Source organism: Nyctibius grandis, chromosome 6, assembly GCF_013368605.1.
Source record: "Nyctibius grandis isolate bNycGra1 chromosome 6, bNycGra1.pri, whole genome shotgun sequence".
Lineage (NCBI taxonomy): Eukaryota > Metazoa > Chordata > Aves > Nyctibiiformes > Nyctibiidae > Nyctibius > Nyctibius grandis.
The window spans coordinates 73,615,008-73,635,482 of NC_090663.1; the positions used below are offsets into that span (position 1 = coordinate 73,615,008).

At 45.0% G+C, this 20,475-nt stretch overlaps 1 protein-coding gene across 4 annotated transcripts in view; it reads left to right on the forward strand.

The window, feature by feature from the left end:
- RNF150 (ring finger protein 150) overlaps positions 1-17,797 on the forward strand; it is a 128,685-nt gene extending 110,888 nt beyond the window's left edge. Inside the window, exons 7-8 of one of the 4 annotated variants that reach the window (XR_011048364.1) lie at positions 8,361-15,443; positions 16,361-17,797. Coding sequence is in view for 3 of the 4 variants with exons in the window: in XM_068402864.1 (XP_068258965.1) it covers positions 8,361-8,479 (119 nt within the window). In the remaining variant the exon portion in view is untranslated. The other 3 variants (XM_068402865.1, XM_068402866.1, XM_068402864.1) reach the window with 3 other exon arrangements.
- Positions 17,798-20,475: the final 2,678 nt, after the last annotated feature.

Below are 20,475 nucleotides of genomic sequence, written 5' to 3' on the forward strand. Positions count from 1 at the left end.
GCCTGCCTCTAGGTCATACAGTGTGTGACACATGCTAGTACATACAGCATTAGTAGTACATACAACTGTGCTTTTGTCACATATCTGCTGTCCCTTCAGATTTTTCAATGGCTGGCAGTGTGATTAAAGATCTTTGCTCACTGCTCAAAGGGTGTGTATCTCTCCGCACTTCTCACCTCGACTACCAAAAGAATCCCTGCAATATCCCTTACACACCATTAACATGACAAAGCATGATTATTTTTAACTCCATCAGTTAATGCTGTTTGTTTTGCATTGACACCAATGAGCCCTGGTTGTTTAGCAGCTGCTAAGAAAACCAAGTGAAAACATAGTCCCTATGCTACACCTGACATATTAGACGTATAACGTCATGGTACCGCAGGGACAGCTTGCAGATGATGAATGCAAGGGGGGGTCCCTTCCCTTCCTTTCTCTCTTTCTGTATACTTCTTTCCTGAAGTTGGCTGCAGTACTTGCCTTGTGACTGAGCCAGCCTGTTCAGCTGCTAGCCTAGCAAAAAATGTTTCCAAGAGAGTTTGCAGCCATTTTTTTAAATTAAATCAACTCCCTGGCTAATCAAAGGAATAGCAGAGCTGACTCGGGATAGGTGGCAGGAGGGTGAGCTAGAGCAGGGGAGTTGGACTTCCACTGCTTGGCTCTGTCATGCTGCTGGTACACGGAACTATACTTTGGCTAAGTCAGAAATTTGGTCTGCACGCAGAGAAATTAAATGGAAGAATAATAGAAATTGATCAGAGAATAATACTTGCATGTGAAGTGTTTGTAGCAGTGCTTGGGACTGCACGGTAATAGTGGGTTTAGTTCATTCTGGACCTGAGAGACTTTTCTGTGAGTAAATTTGGTGAAGAGTTGAATTAGACTTTTTGTTTAACATGAAATGGAAAACTTAGTGTAATGTTTCTTAGGATTCTTTGAGTGGTGTAGGAAACAGCAGGATGTTACCAAAAGTAGCTAAATTCTTTCAGAATTAAAGATCTTTGACTATTTAATATATTACCAAAGGTAGGTAAGGTCATGTAGTTACATGTCATGTCACGTAAAGTTTGAATCTTTTCCTTTTGTATGGGAGGTCTCATTTTCTGATTTTCAATCAAATAGATGAATAATTTTGCATGTTCTAAATAATAATCATTTCTAACAGGCTGTACATTGAATGAAATGCATTCAGATTTATTTCTGAAACTTACTGTGGGCATCAGAAGAGTGTGCTCTCCTGACCAGAGGTGCAACTGGTGCTTATTTGGGCACTGAGGATGGCCAGTGGTGAACAGTAGCATCCCACTGTCGCTCTCCCCTTCCAGACAATGGGAAGGCTTGGAGGGAGAGAGGAAAAGTAGCTTTGCAAAGGTTTAGGAGGCTGGATGCCCTGTTGTGAAGGAAGTAAGGTAGTTCTTGTCTGGCAGTCAAACGAGGGGAGAGTGGGGGGCTGAAGAATGGGGTCAGTCAAAGATGGAAGAAAATACTTTTTTGTGAGTAAGACCAGATGTGCAGACAAACTGTGAAGGACCTTGAATATGGGGATTAGCTGATATGAGAGCATAGAGGTTGGTGCAAGAGACCTTAGTGTGCTGACTCCGTTGACTGTTCAGGTAATCTTTCTGATCATATTTTGACTGAGTTTCCAATAGGAAAGAGGAAAGACTAGTCATGAGAAAACAACATTGCAGTATCTAGGCCACAGAAGGAGTTTCTCTGCTGGTCCCAGGGCAGGAACGTGATGAGCATGACCCATAAGAGTAAGGAGAAAGAGGAAAGTATACTGAAAGCAAAAATACTAGGTTTTCTTATGTCATACTTGGTAGAGGCATGTTCATTGTATCACAGAGAGGGTTGGCAGCTCCCTGCTAAGACAGCTGATCAAGAGTTCCCAAAACGTCAGCCAGCCTCTCAGAGAGAGAATACACATCTCCAAAGCGTTGACTCCTAGAATAATGTTAATACGTGCTGTGAATTTCAAAGGCCTTGTGTTCTGATTCATGGACAAAATCCCAAGCAGCTAGTTTATGCTCATTAAAGATAGATATAGAGATATATATGAAATGAAAAAAATTGTTTGCTTTTCCAGCCAATCCGGTCCAACTTATGTCATATTCAGGCCCATCTGTGAAGTCTCTCAGCCACTTAGGGGTTTGATCCAGTTAAACACATTTTTGAATTGTTGGGTTGAATGAATCTTGCCAGGTCATGGCATTTGGTTCTTCCTGGTGTGCTGATGGTTGGGTATTCTTTGCAATGTGTTTCAGACATTGTCTGCTTTATCCTCTGGATGAAGCTCTGTTGCCATTAGTACATTCACAGAGCTCTGGCTTGTTTATGGAAAAGACTCTAACCTTTTCTTCCAAAAGCAGTTACCATGCTCAAGTAGCTTTCCCCCTTGCTGCCCAGATAAGTCTCTCTCTGATGCTAGGGAACAGCAGTAAAATATTTCCCTAGTACTTTGTTCTCAATTGTAGCCAGCCAGACTTCTTCATCCATTTTATTAGCCTCTGTGTACAAAATGACCGCATTAGTAACAGGTTTTTTATAAGCCTTTCTCCTCAAACATATTCCCACTGCTTCTTTTGCATTAGAGGTTTTATAGACATTTTTTTCTGTTTTATTTCAGTTGTTTTGTTAGTGCAGTTATGGCCTGTTCTAAAATGTTACGATTATCACGATGACATGGAAGGAATTTGGGACTTATAAAATGATCCAATAAGAAGTATTGGATGATTAATTTGAGAATAATTTTAAGACTCAGTGGTGTTTTTAAAGAAGGGGGTCTTAGCGATAAAATAAATTTGATTGGTACTGTTGTGGAAGGAGTTGCCATTTGAGGTACCAGCTTCATAGGACCATGCTCCTCCTCTTAGACTATAAGCAGCAAAGTGATGCTGTGGCAAGGCTGCAATGGGAGGGAGCAATAAGCTCTGCAATGGTAAAGTGCATTCTTGGGCAGACAAAAACAGAGGGCTCTAGAAATGTCTCTCTCTCTCTCCCTGTCATAAATCAAATGTGACAAATAGTGTTCTGGTTGTTCTGATACTGAAACAAAATCTGAATAACACTGCTTGCGTTGGCAGTTTGCTGTGGCTTCATGCTGAACAGAATCCGTTCTGATAAAGGCCCTGCATCAATGCCTTTAATGAGCCTGGGTATATTTTCTTCTTAGGTCCTCAGAGCTCCAGGACATAGTCACATTTCTTCTGGAGCAAAATACTTCGAGACACATATGATGGGGGGCAATGTTTTTTTAGTAGAAGTGAGCCCCAGATGGGAGTAAGGTTCATGCTAACACAAATTTTAGATATTTGTCTAGATCTGAGAGCATACCTGTCACCAGGGATTTCATGTTTTGGCTTAGTTCTATCTTCAGAAAATGAAGAGTTCTGAAATAAGGTATATTTCATTGTAGTGACAATGTGAAATGAATAGTGAAATTAAGTCCAAGTTTTGCTGTATATTTATTGTCAAAATGAGGTTTTAGGCAGAGTCCCATTGTGTGCTGTACAATTTCTGCCAGCTAAGGATGGGATAATAACTGATGAATTTTTCACAGCATTTCATTAGATGAAGAAATCAATAATTATTCATTTCTCCTCAAAGCTGGGCATCTACCATCAAGAGTGGAAGATCTGCACAAAACAAGACTTGTTTCTTGTGCTAAATGCTCAACTTTATAGCTAGGCAAATAGGTTACACCTAAGTCAGAAGCATGGTGGCAGCTTTTTCTTACCCTCTGATACCTGTGACTGTCATAAGATGAAGAAAACCATTAGCAGCTGCGCAGCTCTGTTCAACAGTTAGTGAGGGGAGCAGGACCGAGTATGCTGAAGTAGTTCACGGAGAGCTGATAATAAATGAAGGAAGGGAGGCTGACTCCCAGCTGAATAGTTTATTGCTGTGGCCCACGTTTTTAATCCACAAGAATAGGAGATTGCTGGCTTTAGTTACACTTTCAGTAGATGAATTACACACTTGGTGGCAGCTCTCATTTGACATGTAAAAATTGATACATCTCTGCTTACTCACAAATGGGTGTAATAGCAGAGAGCTACCTGAAAGTGCAGAGAAGGAAAGAAGTCTGTCATCTTAGACAAATCTTGTATGCATCCAATGCTAAGAAGCTTTTGCTGTATAACATTTTAGTGTATTCTTATTTTTCTGCTGATTTCCTGGATGCAAATTGATTGCGGACCTTCTAGCCCAGTCGTTGGGTTCTGAAGCTTTCCCAGCTCCGTGAGCTTGGGGGAAATCTCAGCTTCTGAGGCAAGCAGGAGCAATTTTAGGAGAGCCCTGTGGCACTGCACGTGTCCTAGGGACATCAGAGCACAGCGTCGGATGTGGCCTCCTTGGGAGGAGCACAGTGGTGAGCAGGATGAGGCCTCCATGAGTGTAAAACCCACCACAGTTACATCAGTTTGTTCCTCATCCTTGAGTGGGTCATTACAAGTATATCTCAATTTGTGCCCATGCCTGCATGTTTACCTACGTGTGGCAGGTGAATGTTTTTGTAAACTCACTTTCCACTCGCTGTTGAATGCTTAGGTCCCTCCCAAGACTCGTGCAAACAGTATCAAATTCTTAGAAACCCATCGTCTGACCTTTTTCTTTTAGAATATTTATTAGTGTACAACAGCCACAGACTTACCCAAAGTGTTAGGAGTAGCAGCAGCAGTAGATAACTATTACTAGTTTGCACTCTTACTGTTTTTAGAGCATCAGAGTAATTAGCTGTTTTCATCCTGGTTTGATTGCAATTACAATCAAATATAAACATCACTTTTATATAAAGTTCATTCTTTGCCACAAGTAAGGGCTGTAGCACTTTATGTAGGGCAGTTCCATATCTACGTGGTGATACTCTTCCTGCATTAGCATCATTAAATTTAAAGTAATATTGGCCAGAGAAGGAGTTTGTTTTATTGCACCTCTCAAATGAATGTGTGTCAGGGAATATAAGTGAGTGGAAAAAGTCTGTCTGGAAGGCAGCGTGCTGTGGTGTATTGCGTTTCGCTGACATGAGAGGAATGTGGCAGTGAGGTCTACAGTTGCCTCCTGTAGGCACTAGCACTCAGGCTGAAAAGCAGCTTGGGATGTGCCTTTTGCTTCATTAAGCAAAAGGCTTTATGCCTGTGGCATGAAATGCTATAGAACATGGTGAAGTATTGTAGTGTATGTTGTTAGGCAGGATTGCCAGTGTCAAAAACCTAAAACCACATGTCAGATATTCCAACATAAAATCTGTCTAGAAATGAGGGATATGTTTTTTTTTAAATTCTTTTATTTCCTTTTTACTTCTTAAGGTTCATTTATTTTTAAGTGAAAGCTGAGATCTTCACTGAAAGTTGAGATCCCCACCTGACTTCAGGGCTTTAAGAAAAACACCAAATTTCAAAAAACTTGCAAAAAGGTCATAAAAGTTCTTAACAGTGAGTCAGGCATCTTCTGTAGAAGCTGTGTGATTGCATAAGCTTTGACACTGTAAATAAGATCTAAAAACCAGGGATGCAAAATGCAGGCTAAGCTCATGGCACTCACGGTTTAGTTGAGTTTTGCTTAGCTTTACCAAATGTCACTAACTGTGCTGGCTCACGTTATTGAGCAGCTGGCCAAAAAGAAAAAAAACACCACAGTCTAGAAAGCCTGTGTTGTGTGGGGGAGCCATGGTGAGGCGGTTTGTAGACCTTGCAGCCAGAGTTACCTACAGCTGATCTGTGTCTGGTGTAACTTCTGCAGCCTCCTGGAGTTTCATCCTGTGCATGTTGGGGTCAGTAGTAGGACTCCTGTTTACAAGAGCAAGCATGTCATGCTGAGGGATGCATTCATTTCCTTGTGTTGTCTGTGTCTGCCAAAGAAATGTTGGTGCTGACCCTTTCCCTGAAAGGGAAGGTGTAAGGGGTGGTGATATCGGAGTTTTCCTCCCCGCTCTACTGAAGCAGCAGGCTGTAGCTTTAGGATTTTGAACCGCTGCACTGTTAGCAAGCAAGGAAGGTGGAGTATTCATGTTTCTAGGCACTTCCACAGCGCTGGAAAAGCAAGGCCAGGGCATAGGCATGGGCATTTTTAGGATCTTCTGTTTATTGTTCCTACTGACCTGCACTTCAGTCCCAAAGAAGACGAACTACAAAGCCCACACTTTGGAAAGAGTAAGATCCAAGAATTTGAATAATTGTATAGGGTTTTTAGTGTAAAACTCAAGTTTGCTGGTTTGCAAAGTGGGTGCTTCTATATACATAGGTTAGACAGTAGGTGAGCTGTAAGTCTGCTATTCTATCTGCCTATCTTGAACTCTGTTGAGATCTTTTTTTGCTGTGCAACCCTAGAAGAAGCAACAATTCTTGAAATAAGACTTCACCATAAACACTTCTCATTTGATGCTCTGACATTTGGTGTTGGCAGCTCAGCCTGCCTCTTCAGCATGCGTGTGGCTATCACCATGCAGCCAGTCCTTTCCTGCACAGCTAGTTCAGATGAAAATCAGCTTTCTCTCAATAGTGCTCCAAGCAGCTGTTTGACACGGCTAAGCCTCAGGAACTCTGTCATGCAAATATAAACTTGCTCTTAGGTCAACATTTAAAGCATCATTTTCATTGTTTTTAAGAATCCTATTAGTTATAGAGGAATGAGGTGGTCTGGAACCATATCGTTCTGGCTTGGGGAGCTGTTACCACTACAGATGATGCTTTAAGTCTTGGAGGAATGTGATGCACTTTTGTACCTTGGATCTAACAGTTCACCTAATGGTTCAATCTAACTGAAGCCCACTGAAGTCTGCAGGAGATACCGTTCAGTTTGTAAGTACTTCCTCCACCTCCAGTGGAAACATTTATAGTCAGAAGCAATGCCTTGAAATATTTTACTTCTATCGTATTGATAAGGAAAAAGTATACAGATACAAAGAGGTTGTGTGCATTAATTATTTATCTTGCAATCAAGAAAGTATAAAAATAATCCAGACTGGGAAGGGTTGTAAAGGAAAGCACTGGCTCTTTCGGTTTGAATAATGCAGACACCACTGAACCTCTCTCCACAGAACATGAGGTCTAATACCAGCAGAAGTACATACCTGTTTTTTCTCTAAAACAGATCTAAAAATCCTGCAGCTCTTCAGAGGAGACTAATTGTGCTCACTTAGCTTGAAGTGAATAATTAAACTGTGAGGAGTTATTATTTTCCTGGCTCCTCTGTAATGTTTCTTACTTATTCTTAGATACTCAACTTTTAGACTTTTTAGCATCAATCAAGCTCTACTTCTATTGTATGAAAAATAAAATATGTAAAGGAAAAACTGCCACAGATTTAAATACTTTGTATTGTTACAGTGCAATTATTATTGTAATTAAACCACTTGAAAATATGAACCATCAACTTTTTCTCTCACGGACTCAGCCACCTATGGGATTTTTGTGCCTTTGAAAATCTCCCCAGGGATCCAGTGTGCTTTGCTTCTCCTGATTGAAAGAAAGAAGGAAAGTTCTTGAAAGAAAATTAGCTTTTAGTCCTTTAAAATCTGTTGACTTTATCTGCTACTAAATACACATGTAGTAAGTGCTGTAGGATCAAAACAAAAACAAGATACTCCTCCTGCACTTGTAGTTTTGATGGGATTTGCAGGTTGGCAAAAGTCCATAATCTGACTCACTGTATTTGGGATCACGGTGGATTAAGGTAGGTCCCTTTGGCCTGGATCAAGAACCTGCAAGGTATCTTCAAATCAGAGGAAAGAGTGAACAGAAAAGACCGGAAAAAGAGAAAGAAGGCACCTAAGAAGGCAGGGAGCCTGGTCCCGAGTCCTGGGGCAGAACTAACGACACCCATGTTGCTTCTTCCAGACATTAGCCTAGCACCCTTTTAAAAGTCTCTGCTAACAGAGATTCTGTCATTTAAGGAGGGTTTGGGATGATTTTTTTCCTCTTAGAAATGTTTTCCAGATGGTCGACCCACTTCACCCAGGTGACTGTGACTTTGTCCTTAACTTGCTGCCTTTGTGAGGAGAGTAGAATGATGCCATGTTGAGGAAGTGAAAGGGGATGGGGAAGGAAGTGCTCAGCTGGTGGGAGGAAGATCCTGGAGATGAGGGGCCTGGCTGGAGAGCCCTGAGAGGATTAGGAGGAGAAGAAAGCATTACCCATCCAGGCTCCTTGTCGTGGTGTTTCTCAGTACCGATGGCTTGAATTTTCTGATATTTTTGAAATGCTTTAGACAGTTATTGAATAAGAGCAAAGTTTGGAATCTAAGCACAACTTCAGTGGTGGAGAAACCTCTGGGTCCCATCTGCAGAACTAAAAAATAGTAATGCATTGACAGAAAGACGTGACTGTAATGCCCTCTTCCTGTCTTTTGTATCCTCACAGATGAACAGGAGCCAGCAGTCAGCAGTGATTCAGATATTTCATTGATTATGGCAATGGAGGTTGGACTGTCCGATGTGGAGCTTTCCACTGATCAAGACTGCGAAGAGGTGAAGTCTTGAAAAACAAACAGAGATCCAACACTAAACTACAGGGGAGGGTCACAGGGAGGGACCGAGTCAGCTTTCTAGGATTTGGACCAGTCATGCACATGCCTCCAGAGCACTGTCACTCCTGCACACTCCATTCTGAGATGGTCACGAAAAGCAATAGCAACAGTTGTGTCTGCCTGGATGCGGTTTCATCATCTACATACGTTCATTTTGTTCACATGGGAGATGAACGCTTCCAGTTTACCCACGTGCTTGAGAGCAGTCATGTAACTCTTCAGTGGCTCATAAACACGCAACTGAAATGACAGCTTGAGTGTTTTCTACACTTGTTCAATTGGGTTTTTGTTTCTTTTTTTTGAAAAGACGTATGTTTATGTTTGTTTGTTAATAGTTTGTTATGGATGGACACACTGTTTTTGTTGACTGACCCCAGCTTTTTCAAGAGTTCAATCCAGAAATCTGAATTCCCATTCGCTGGTCACTTCATGATCTGTCTCCAGGATTTATCATTGCCTTGTTGTTTCTGCATGAAGTACACAAGGCTTCAGAAGGATGGTGCACCAGCACCCTGTGTTAATGTGAAGCCTGCTTTCACTAAGTGAAAGCCTTGGAAATGGTATATTCTGAAGGCCTTTATTTGTAAGAGAGCTCTGAATTAACAGAGATTGGTGAGCTTTGGTTTAAAACTGCATTATGTTGGCTTTTAGTTATAGCTCTGTTCCTGACAAAGTATCGTACAGTGTGAAGGAGAGAAAGAAAAGCTTAAAGCTTCACTCTGTCCTTGTAGTCCTTTGCTATATTTTACGCTATTAGTAGTTGTCAGTACATTAATGGCCTTCCTTCAAATCGCAATTCAGTAGCTGGAAGAGAAGATCTAGTATAACATCACGTCTTTTCTTAATTTTACAGACCAAAATCTGACCATTAGGCTAAAGGAGTGCCTGAGAGGTTTCCAGAGGCTGCTTGTTAACAGCTGTGCATTACACAGATGACAAGAATATTCTTAGAAAGGGTCTGGAGATGCTGATACCAGCGTCAGAAATTGCTAATGAAGCAGGAGGCAGCTGGTTGAAATGTTTACTTTCTGGTTTGTTTAGTTGTTTTTTTTTTTTAGTGCATTTCACTTCTTATGTTTTGAGGGCAGTTTTTGCCTGCTTGTTATCAAACACAAGAGTTCAGGTGGTTCCTTGCCCTCCAGAGTCCCCGTCAACATTGTTGCAAGCATAATGGAATACTTGCAATTTGTATATAGATATATATACCAGAATATTTTGGTATATATAGGAGGGAATTTGAAAATAAGCAGAACTAACGTAAGTCAAAACACCTAAATAATAATGACCTGTGATGATTATTTAGTTCATCCTGAACTCGCTTTCCAGGGAAAAGTTTATTGTTACTTGCTCAGTGTACGATTTTAGTTTTTCAGTCAAAATACTCAACTGTGAAGAAGCATTTTTAGCTACTGTTATACAAGAGTAAATGGTTTCTGTTGACAGTCAGATGATTTGAATCACATTACTGCCTCCTGAGTAAGTCCATAGAATCAACAATTCATCTTACATCGAAATTTCATGGAGAGGTCAAACATTTTGACCTGATGGTGTCATGGCAGCATCTCAAAATGCAACTGTTAGGGTTCTTGCTGCATTTAATATCCTTGTGGATTTACTCGTTAGATGTCGAAACCAACTTCCAGGCAAAATTGGGTTTGTCAGATCTTATTCAGGATCAAAGGTGTTTAGAACTATCCCTAAAATTTTGGCCAACTTGCTTCTTTAGTACAGGAAGAAGGAAAAATTATAGTCCATGCTTTTTGGTCCACTTAGAACTCAGTTCATTTTATAGATTAATTTTTTTTTTATGTTTTTAGTCCCTAAATTGCGGGGTAACTTTGAGGCAAAGGAGCACAGCCTAATCATCCTTCAAAACCATGATCCGGAAATGTGCCGTTACATTTTTATAAGCCATTTGAAAGGACATCTCTTTTTAACTAAAGAGATGCAGGCAGCTGGAAGTCTGCTTGGTTTAAAAAGAATGTTAGAGATCGTTCCAGAGGGCACAGCTAGGTCAGTCTTGCCAATATTTGTGGTTCTGTAATCGTATTTTCCTTATTCTTTAATGTCTTCTCTATTCCTTGCTGCTATGGGAAAGGCCCACAGCATCAGGGGAACTGATGCTGAAATTCACCCCTACACAAGAGAGTTTACACAAGGCACCGCATCAGCTCCACTTAAGCTCTGGAAATAATGCTGAAATGGGATTTAAGTGGTGCTTCCACCAAATACTGGCCCTTCACACAGGAATTAAATTCATCTCAAACGACTGCAGGGGAAAGAGTGAAGCTGGTTATACACAGTCAGGTCGCCCTATGGAAAGTACACACGCTGGTACAATTTCTTCTCTTTGCGCTGGAGCCTGGGTGCTACATGTCACAGGAACATCACGAACACGATGTCCAAGTTGTCAGTGATCCTTTAACATCCTGCCCGCTGCAGCCCAGCACACAGACACAAAACTCCCGGCCGAACTGCTTGGGTTTCAGAGGAGCTGTCACAAAGTCTTCGTTTTATTTCAGAAACTTAAGTTAATCTCAATGGATAGATTGGCCAATTATCTGTTGCCATAGCAGGGTCACCCACAGCACAGCAAGGCAGGAGGTAAAACTCCCAGCTGGTGCTGAACTGGGCCTTTACCCAGCAAAATCATTAAAGGGAGCTGTGCTCAAAGGGGCGTCACATAGATGGTAACTGAGACCCTGCCCATATTTCTAGGAGTTACTGAAGGATTTTGGAGAGGGATCACACTGTGCATGCTCTTTTCCTGAGTATCCCATACTAGATGTGGTCCCTTGGGGTCTGTGGGTGGCCGCTGGCAGAGGCAGGGTGCTAGGCTGGGCGAGATGTTTTTACGTATCACCATACTGTCATCTTTCAGAAGAGATGTCCTAGCAAATCTGGGTCAGGAGTCTTTCTGCTTTTGTTTTCCCAGTTCCACCTGCAGTTTCGCTCAGGAAAGATGTTTTTCCGTCCCTGTGCTCAGGTGTTCTACAGCTCTGAGCACTGTTAAGTGATAACGAGTGCAAAGCCAGGTTACACATCACTGGAGCCAGAACTGAGAAAAGCACTTAAGTAAATGTTTTAGTCCGTCCTTCTTCAGAAAAGCACTTACAACTAATTTTGGACTTGTACCAAAATCATGTTATTTTCAACAGGTCTTCTATGAGCGTAATTAAGCCCCTGTGTCAAATGGAAATGTTTTCCTAAAGCAGGACCTGGCTGACAATATTCTTTGTGTATATAACCTGTGAAATGCCTTGGGAATTTGAGGTGCTTCATAAATATTAAGACCCCCAGATGTATGTTGGTAACATGTATGAAAGCCTTAATTCTGCAGATCTGCAAGCCCATGAACGTTTTTGCTTAGTCTCTCCACTGAGACTCCTTGCAGGGTAAAATTAAACCTCCAGATTGGCAGCTTTGGGCAAGATTAGTCCCATCCTGAGCATTGTGTGAGTCCTCAGTACCGCTGCCCGCTAAGCCTGGGCTCCAGCATTAAATATGTGGGATTCAGATGCCGAGGACACAGCGCTGCCTGTTCAGAAGGGGAAGAGGCCTTTAGCACGCAGCCAGGAAAAAACAGAATCCTCTGGTGCCCTCTGACGAACAAGTGCTCGTGCACATGATTCTGCAGGCTCACACCATGACTGCCCACCCACAGCACGGGTGGCCAGAGGACGGTGCAGCTCTCTGAGAAAGGTGTTCTTGTCATTAAGCTGATCTTGTGTCTCTCCGAGCTCTTCCTGTCCTGTCATCTGAGGCTCTTCTCTCTTCTTTTCCGTGAGCGAGTAGTAGGTGGGAGAAGCATTCGCCTTAGCGAGGCTCACCTTCACTCCAGCTGGGCTGCAGGATGAAACCCGGACAGAGAGAGTCTGCGCTCTGAGTATCCTTTGATTTTCATGGGTTTCACTAAACTGCCTGCCTGAAGGTCTGTTCAATAGGTAGGACACATAAAAAGTTATATGGGCAGAGCTTTGCACTCACAAATGACCTAATATGTGGGTGCAGATGCACAAGGAACCAGCTCTGCATCCCTTCCCCATGGCTCACCCATTCTGACAGGGATATGGATCTGGCACTTGCTGAGAGTTTGTGTTTTTTTTTATTTTCTCACTGCTTTAGAGCCTCAAAACCAGGATCAGGACAATCATAGCACTGCAGTTCATTCTTTAAGCATTCTGTAGAATGAAATTGCCATGTATGCATATAAAAGTATATTGATACGACTATGGAAACTGTATTGTAGTGAAAACAGAAGCAGCTGCCGTTTTTAGGCTTTTTATATGAGGGAGATTGTGGCACTAAAGAAATAGGCTTTCTAGAGGCAACTTGAAAAATAAAATTATTAAAATCACATACAATAAGAGGTCCCTTGGATCTCACTACTTTAATGACCCCTGGGTGAGATCCAGAGGAAGTCATTGCAAGAAGGGCAGTACTTGGTCTCTTGTTGACTGACTCGTTTGGGATACATTCTTACTTTGTTAACAAAATGAACCCAAGCACCAGAGACAGATCCAGCTCTGAATTTAATCTTTCTCAAGGAATATGTATTTTGTAATCCAAAGTTTTTGTTGCCAAACCTGTTAACTCTTTTCCCCTTTGCTAAATAAAAAGAAATGCTTGTCCAATTTGAAAAATGTCTAGCTCGGAAGACCTTTACATACGGATGGGTTGCCCTGGCAGGTATCTGCAGATCACTTAACACTTCTCTGTACTTTTAGTCATCAGTACAACACAGCTGTAGATTTTCCATAAAGCATGTTTTATGGAAAGCTGTTCTTGTTAAACCTGGTGTGCAGTCATCGTATAGATTTTCCAGAGTTTTGCCTTACAAACTTTTTCCTTTGAATATATGCCACAGCCCTTTGAGTGAATTCTGTGATTAAAAGGCAAAGATCGGGGCACAAGTCTTTATATATAATATCTGGACTGCAAGTCCTTGTTGTGACAATTGGTCTGTGCTGAAATGACGATATAGGTTATGTCTAACAGTGGGAAATGCCTTTCAGCCCAGGCACCCGGGAATCTTCCAGGCTTTGTTTGTAAGAGGGTCGTTCCTTCATGGTCTCTGTCCGTAGAAAAGCTCATGACTAAGCATATAGTTTGAAATAAGGCAGGAACAGGAATTTATAGGCTGTGCAAATGAAGAAAACCAATAGTCATTTATTGATTTCTATTTGTGAGCAATAATAGATTTTTTTTTTTTTAACCATTTGTAGTTTTTTTAGGGACAAAGTTACCAGGCTGCTGGGAACAGGGGCCAGAACAAGCTGACTCTCTAAACAGAAGCAGGAGGGCTTGGTTTGCTGTTGGGATGCATCCATGTCTCAGGACTGAAATGGCAGAGAAATCCAGCCAGTTCCTTCCCAGCCCCTCTCACAAATGTTCGCTCTAGTGTGAGCCTTTGTTGCAGGGGAAGGAGATCACGGGATCAAACTAACACCGCACAGCTTCTCTCTTGCATTTTGTGCTACCTGTGTCTCTTGTAGCAGGTCAGGCTGCTCGGGTTCGGCACGGGGGAAAGGAGCCAGCCTAAGTTCAGTTTAAGGGCTTAATGAAAGATAGGCCCAGGGGTGTCGGCAGATTCAGGGCAGCCGAGCTTCTTCATAACCAGTGCTGGCCGGGATTGCTGCTTCGTTGAAGAACACTGAGCATTGACTCATTCGTTTTATAGATGCAAAATGTGTGAGTGTGTATGGGGCAACCAGCGTGACAGCAACAAATCAGCTTGGTTAATGCGAGCGGTGAGAAACAATGGCATGAAATGTTTTAAGGGCGAGGGAAAATGAGGGCGGAGGCGTCGTTTTAGCAGAGTTTTTAAATAGGGACAATTGATCCAACACAAGCATTTCTTTTATTTTACCAAGCTGTCACCTGAACTAATTGATAGTTTCGCAGTTGAAAGAGGGACGCCAGATGGACTTTTTAGTCTGGATTTGTTTGCGTAGCAGATGGCAGCTGCGGGCTGGGGCGGCGAGCGAGGGAGAAGGCTGTCCTCTGCCGCGCAGCTTCCCCGCAGGGCTGGAAACCCGCGCCGCTCCCCTTCTCTTTTTCGGCACTTCTTTTTCAAGAAAAAAAAAAAACCTGAGCAAGAGCTGGAGCTATATTTCAAAGGGAGAAATAGAGAAGAAAGATGAATGAAAGATGATGTGGGTTTTGAATGAAAAGCCAACGGATGGATTTTCCATCTGAAATTAATCTTGCCTTTCTCAACTATTTTAATTGTGAATCGGTGGAAGTTATTTCTTTCTGGGGTGAATGCAAAAAAAAAGGGAGAGAAAAAAAAGAAATAACATTTTCCCTTTTTGTTTGTTTCCTGATTCTTCAGTCCTGTGTAGCGTGAAAAACAATAGCAAGATCAAGATGCTTGTTTGCTCTGAATGTATACAGTTATTTCACATGTCAAATATCTAAATGTTTTGTATGTGTATGTAATACCATCCTTACTTCTTGTTTCATGTTAGGAACCTGAGATGACTGTACCATTTTATAATTAGAAATGTAAAGAGGGGACAGCAGGTGGGAGGGTCTGTTATTTTTATAGCAAGATGTTCCTTGTATTTAGTGAACATTTAAAACGTTTTTGTACATGTCAAAATATACATTCCATCCATTTCCAGAAGAGAATTATTTTTATTTAGAGTAGTTTATAAGCAAACCAAAAAAAAAGTGGCATCCTGTTTGTACGTAGTCCATGAACAGAGCAGAAGTATCCTGGTTTCCAGTGATGGCTCCAAAGCTTTTTCCGGCCGTGTCCCTTCTCACACGCTGCAGAGCCGTACCAGCAAACGCCAATGTTAAAAAGGGAAGAAGAATCCCCAATGAAACAAATACCGTACGGATCAGTGCACGGCTTACCGAAATAACGTCCAGTTCGGAGACAGTGGCCTGTCCCGGTGAAATTCCCCAAGGTAATCAGTCCTGCTCGGGTCAGCAGGAGTGGATTTACTGGGAGACCTTCAGCCCTGCCCGGCAGGGCTGCCAGCCCAAGCAAGCTGGGAGATGACAGGGTTGTCACACTCACACACTGCGTCTCTGGTTGTGCTGCGGCTCCCTCAGGATTGGAGCCTGGTTTTGGCTGAAGCTGTTTTGCTGCTGCAGCTGTCAGTTGCTGCAGGCTGACCACGTTGTGTGGAAACCACCCTTCAGCTCCATGTTAAAAAAGAAAAAAGTTCCTTTCTCCAGACAGCTGCACTTCGGTTTGTGAAACACCTAGCGAAAGCCCATGGCAAAATCACACAGTGGCATTTGCATAGGCCACTCTTTTTCTTGTAGTTAGCTTTTTTTTTAGCCCCCCCTGCTACCTGTGGCTTGCTGCCAAAACAGCGCAGCAGCAGTTTGTGAAGCGAGCCTTTTTTTTTCTAGCATTACTTTCTGTACAGTATTGCAAATATACTTTAATTCTTTGCTGATATTTTATAACGTATACATCTTCCCCTCCAATGCACTTTATCTCTCTTGAAAAATGTGGGAGTCGGAGAACTACCATCCTAAAGGGATTTGCCTGAAATCATGAGGCACACACTTTTTATTTTTTTTTTTTCCTTCTTGCTTTGTTCTATACTGTAAATGCTAAAGAGCATGGACAGTGACTCAGCTGGGGGAAGTACTGAAATGTTGAGGCTAATGTTTGGAAGCATTATTCAGTAGTACAACATGGCTATTTTTGTTATATAGAGGATTATAATGTAAATATGTGAGACTGTGTTATTATGTACTAGTAAAATATTGCAACTCTCAAAGTTAAGATGGTGAATTCCAAGGAATTTTATTGCAAGTTTTTTAATAAAACGAATCTGATTACTGTGTCGTACATATTTTCTAACAGACTGTGTAAAGCTGGCCTTTCCTGATGTGTGAAACTTGCGGATTGTTTCTTCCTGAACTCGGCCGCTGCAGACTTTGGCGTTCACCGGAGGCAGAAGCTATAGCGGGAGGGGACCCGAGTGGCAGCCTGGCCTCCATGCCACCGCTCCAGCCCCAGTCACAGCTCTGGTCCTCACTGTCCTTCAGCTTCTTTCGATCAGAAAGCAGCAGCTATGTGAGCGGTAAATGCCTCCACTTCCCTGAGGGAGAGCTGCAGCCTCACCCTAGCTGGGCATGATGTGTTAAAAGAGCTTTAAAAGGTGACTGCTCTGCCATGCCTCTATGGGAATTGCACTGCTGTTGTGAGGGCTCGTCCGGCTGCTCTTCCCTCCCTGATCAGCCACTGCTCCATGTCCCTGGGAGCGGGGGCAGTGGGAGAGCCCCGGGGCTGTGATGCTGTCCAGCATAGGTGTGCTGCTTACAGGAGGTTTGAGGCACAGTAAAAATCCTGCCTAAAAGAAGTTTAAGGGATTTAAAGAGAAGTTTTCCAGTAGATGCCGAAGAAGGCGGACAGAAATCCCTGACAGAGGGCCAAAACCTGGCTTGAGCTGCAGCCCCGCCGCGGGGGCCCAGCCTGGCTCCATCCTGGACCACATTTTGTGCTTGTTGGCCAGCACTGCCAGCGCGGATGCCTCCCTTTCCCAGCCACAGCGGCGCGTTCGTGGCAGCAATGTGCCAGATCAGCTGGGGCCCTAACTCGGATCTCACCCAGGAGCGAGGAAGGCAGCAGCCGTGGGCTAGATCCCATCCAGCTCCCCCAGACCCCTGTGCCTCCTTGCTGCCATGCACCCACCCCACCGTTTGCTCTTGCTGTTCATTGAGCAAGCTGGCTTAGAGCTGGAAAACCACGTGTGATTTAACGTGGCTTTATCAGCAATGCCAGGAATTATTTTTCCCCTCCCAACCCATGTTAGCCAGCACAGCCTGGAGCTCCTCGTCCCACCAGCCCAGCTCCAAGGGCAGAAGCCCTCTGCACTGAAACAAACCCTCGGCTGCCTTCAGAGGGAGATTTTAGGTATCACTAGCCAAGGAATCTGCTCTCGCTCTTCCCCGCGCGTCTCCCTCCCTGCCCACTGCTTTGTTCTCTGCCTTCATTTAATAACCAGCCAGGGGAGCGAGCGAGCAGGGCGGGTTTTCCTTGGCAGGCAGCTGCACGCAGTTGCTATGTGATCTGCACACACAACACAGCTGCTGCTGGTACTGCAGGTCTGGCGGAGGCAGCGCACCGGAGTAGTGCAGCCGAAAGAACAGCAGCGTGGAGCTGCTGTGAACGGCATCAGGGCTATAAATAACGAGGGGGTGTAAGGCAATTAATTCCAGGATGCAAGCACGTACTTAGGGCTTGGGTTACATCACTCTCTACTCTGTATGGGATTCGTTTCTGGTAAAAATACAGAAATAAAGCTGTGCTGCTCTATGCTCTCTTGTCTTTTTTTTTTTTCTCCAGAAGGCACAAGGCAAATTGTGCTCATTCCTGTGATTCAAGGTGACCCTCAGACCCATCACCATCAATGGAGAGGACTTGGGATGCAAAGGGAGTTTATCTAGATTTGCACTGTGCAACTATTTGTACAGCCCAGCGTCCCTTCTGTCCCGTGATACCCAAACCGTCCTGGGGAAGAAAGCAAGCTTTGTGCTGCAGGCTTGAGGGTGCCCGAAGGGGAGCCACAGTCATCTGTGCCACGTCTTGGGGAGCCACTCTGGAAAAACCACTCTGAGAAGGCAGTTCTGTAACATGGGGAAATCAGGTCTGGGGGCATCCCAGAGGGAATAAGAGGACTTCATGGCCCAAAAGAAATTTAATGGGCTAGTGCGTTCATCATAGATCAGCCATAAGAAATCAGTGCTCAGTGAGGATGTGATTTTGCAACACACTCATTCCTCAGTCTTTGATCCTCATGCAAACAAGCTGCTGGCAAGCCCTACCAGAGGCAGAAGCGGGCAAAGTGTCACCACCCTCATGTGCCTGGGCCACCCTCTGCTGCAGGCACATTGCTCCTCTGGACATCCTCCTGGACAGCTGCATCTCAGCAGCTAGGCTTTATGGTCCATCCTTTCACCTGAGAGCAAAGACAGGCTTGCACAGGGAGGCCGGCAGCGACTTGTGGTGGCTGAAGCCCAGGCAGATGTCCCTCCTCCTGCTCCAGCTAGGAAGCATGGTAGCTCCTGGCAGAGGGACAGAGCAGCCGTCTGGGAGCGGTAACGCCTTAGATGTGTTGGCAGAGCCCCAGAGCTCGTCTGTCGGAGCCCATAGCTCGGATGAAGTTGTTCTTCTGTCCCTGCTTGGGGCAGCTGCGCTGGCTCAGACCAGCAGCCCGCGTCTGACTCAACCGAGACCGGGAGCAGACACCCACAAGGGAGTAATACCAGGGCAATCACCCCCACCTCCACATCACTCCTGGTTTCACAGAGGTCTGGTATATCCCTGTGGTGTCAACGCAGAGGTCTGGTATATCCCTGTGGTGTCAGCTGCAGGGGCTGAGCTCGCTCAGTCGTGTTCTGTGGGACACTGCTCCGTGCCTTGGCCTGTCCTCGCTGCCTTTCTCCACACCCCACCGCCCTCTCCTCACCTGCAGGGCGTGGGGGGTCCTGGCCAGAGGGAGGATGGAGCCAAGCCCCGTGGTGGGGACACGGCCAAGGCATTGCCCAGCACCGTGATGGGAAACAGAATCACAGAATCAACCAGGTTAGAAGAGACCTCAGGGATCATCGAGTCCAACCATTGCCCTGACACCACCCTGTCAACTAGACCATGGCACTAAGTGCCATGTCCAGTCTTTTCTTAAACACATCCAGAGATGGTGACTTCACCACCCCCCTGGGCAGCCCGTTCCAATGTCTAAGGACCCTTTCTGAGAAGAAATTCTTACTAATTCTTCATAAACACGCCCAGGTTCTGTGGGTTTTGGATGCCACCTGCAAGCACCGACCCCGAGTGCAAGGGGTGCGCCCCAGCCAGTGCCCTGCGCCTTCCCCAGGGGCCGGGGGTGCCCGGGGGTGCCCGCCCGCGTGCTGGCTGTCACGATGGTTGCGATATTCGGTGTTTTCTGCCAAACCTCGGCTTCTGGAGGCGCGGGAGAGAGGGGAGGGAGGGCGAGGCGGGGCTGCAGCTCAGACGGCTGAGAAGAAAGGGTTCCGAAAAACGAGTGAGAAGGGGCGTTTATCGCCCCTGGGTGAGGGGGAGGCGGAGGGAGCAGCGGGGCGGCGGCAGCCCGCGCCTTCCCCCGCACCGCCTCTCTCCAGCAGGGGGCGCCCCCGCCCCGCCAATGCGCGGCCCCACGCGGGGCCCCCTCGGGGCGCTGCGGCCGCGGCGTCCGCTCCGCCCCGCCATGGCCGCCGTGACGGTGGGGAGAGTGCAGGGCCGGGGGAGGGATCGGCCCCCTGAGCTCGGCACTGGGGAGGCCGCAGCTCGAATACTGTGTGCAGTTCTGGGCCCCTCACCACAGGAAAGACATTGAGGTGCTGGAGCGACTCCAGAGGAGGACAGTGAAGCTGGTGAAGGGTCTAGAGCACCAGTCTGATGGGGAGCGGCTGAGGAAACTGGGGTACTTTAGTCTGGGGAAAAGGAGGCTGAGAGGAGACCTTATCGCTCTCTACAGCTACCTGAAAGGAGGTGGTAGCGAGGTGGGTGTTGTCTCTTCTCCCAGGTAACAAGTGATAGGATGAGAGGAAATGGCCTCAAGTTGTGCCAGGGGAGGTTTCAGCTGGATATCAGGAAAAATTTCTTCACTGAAAGGGTTGTCAAGCATCGGAACAGGCTGCCCAGGGAAGTGGTGGAGTTGCCATCCCTGAAGGTGTTTAAAAGATGTGTAGATGTGGTGCTGAGGGACATGGTTTAGTGGCGGGCTTGGTAGTGCTGGGTTAATGGTTGGACCTGATGATCTTAAAGGTCCTTTCCAACCAAAACAATTCTACATTTCTGTGAAAACTCTCTGTCCTTCTCCGCACGCGAAAGGAAGCGCAGGGGTCTCCCCAAACGAGCCCTTCCATGTTTGGGGTGTGAGTCAGCACGTGCTGTAGCAGCACAGCACCTTGTAGGACAGGGACTGAGGGCTGGAGGTCACTTAATTAAAGGGC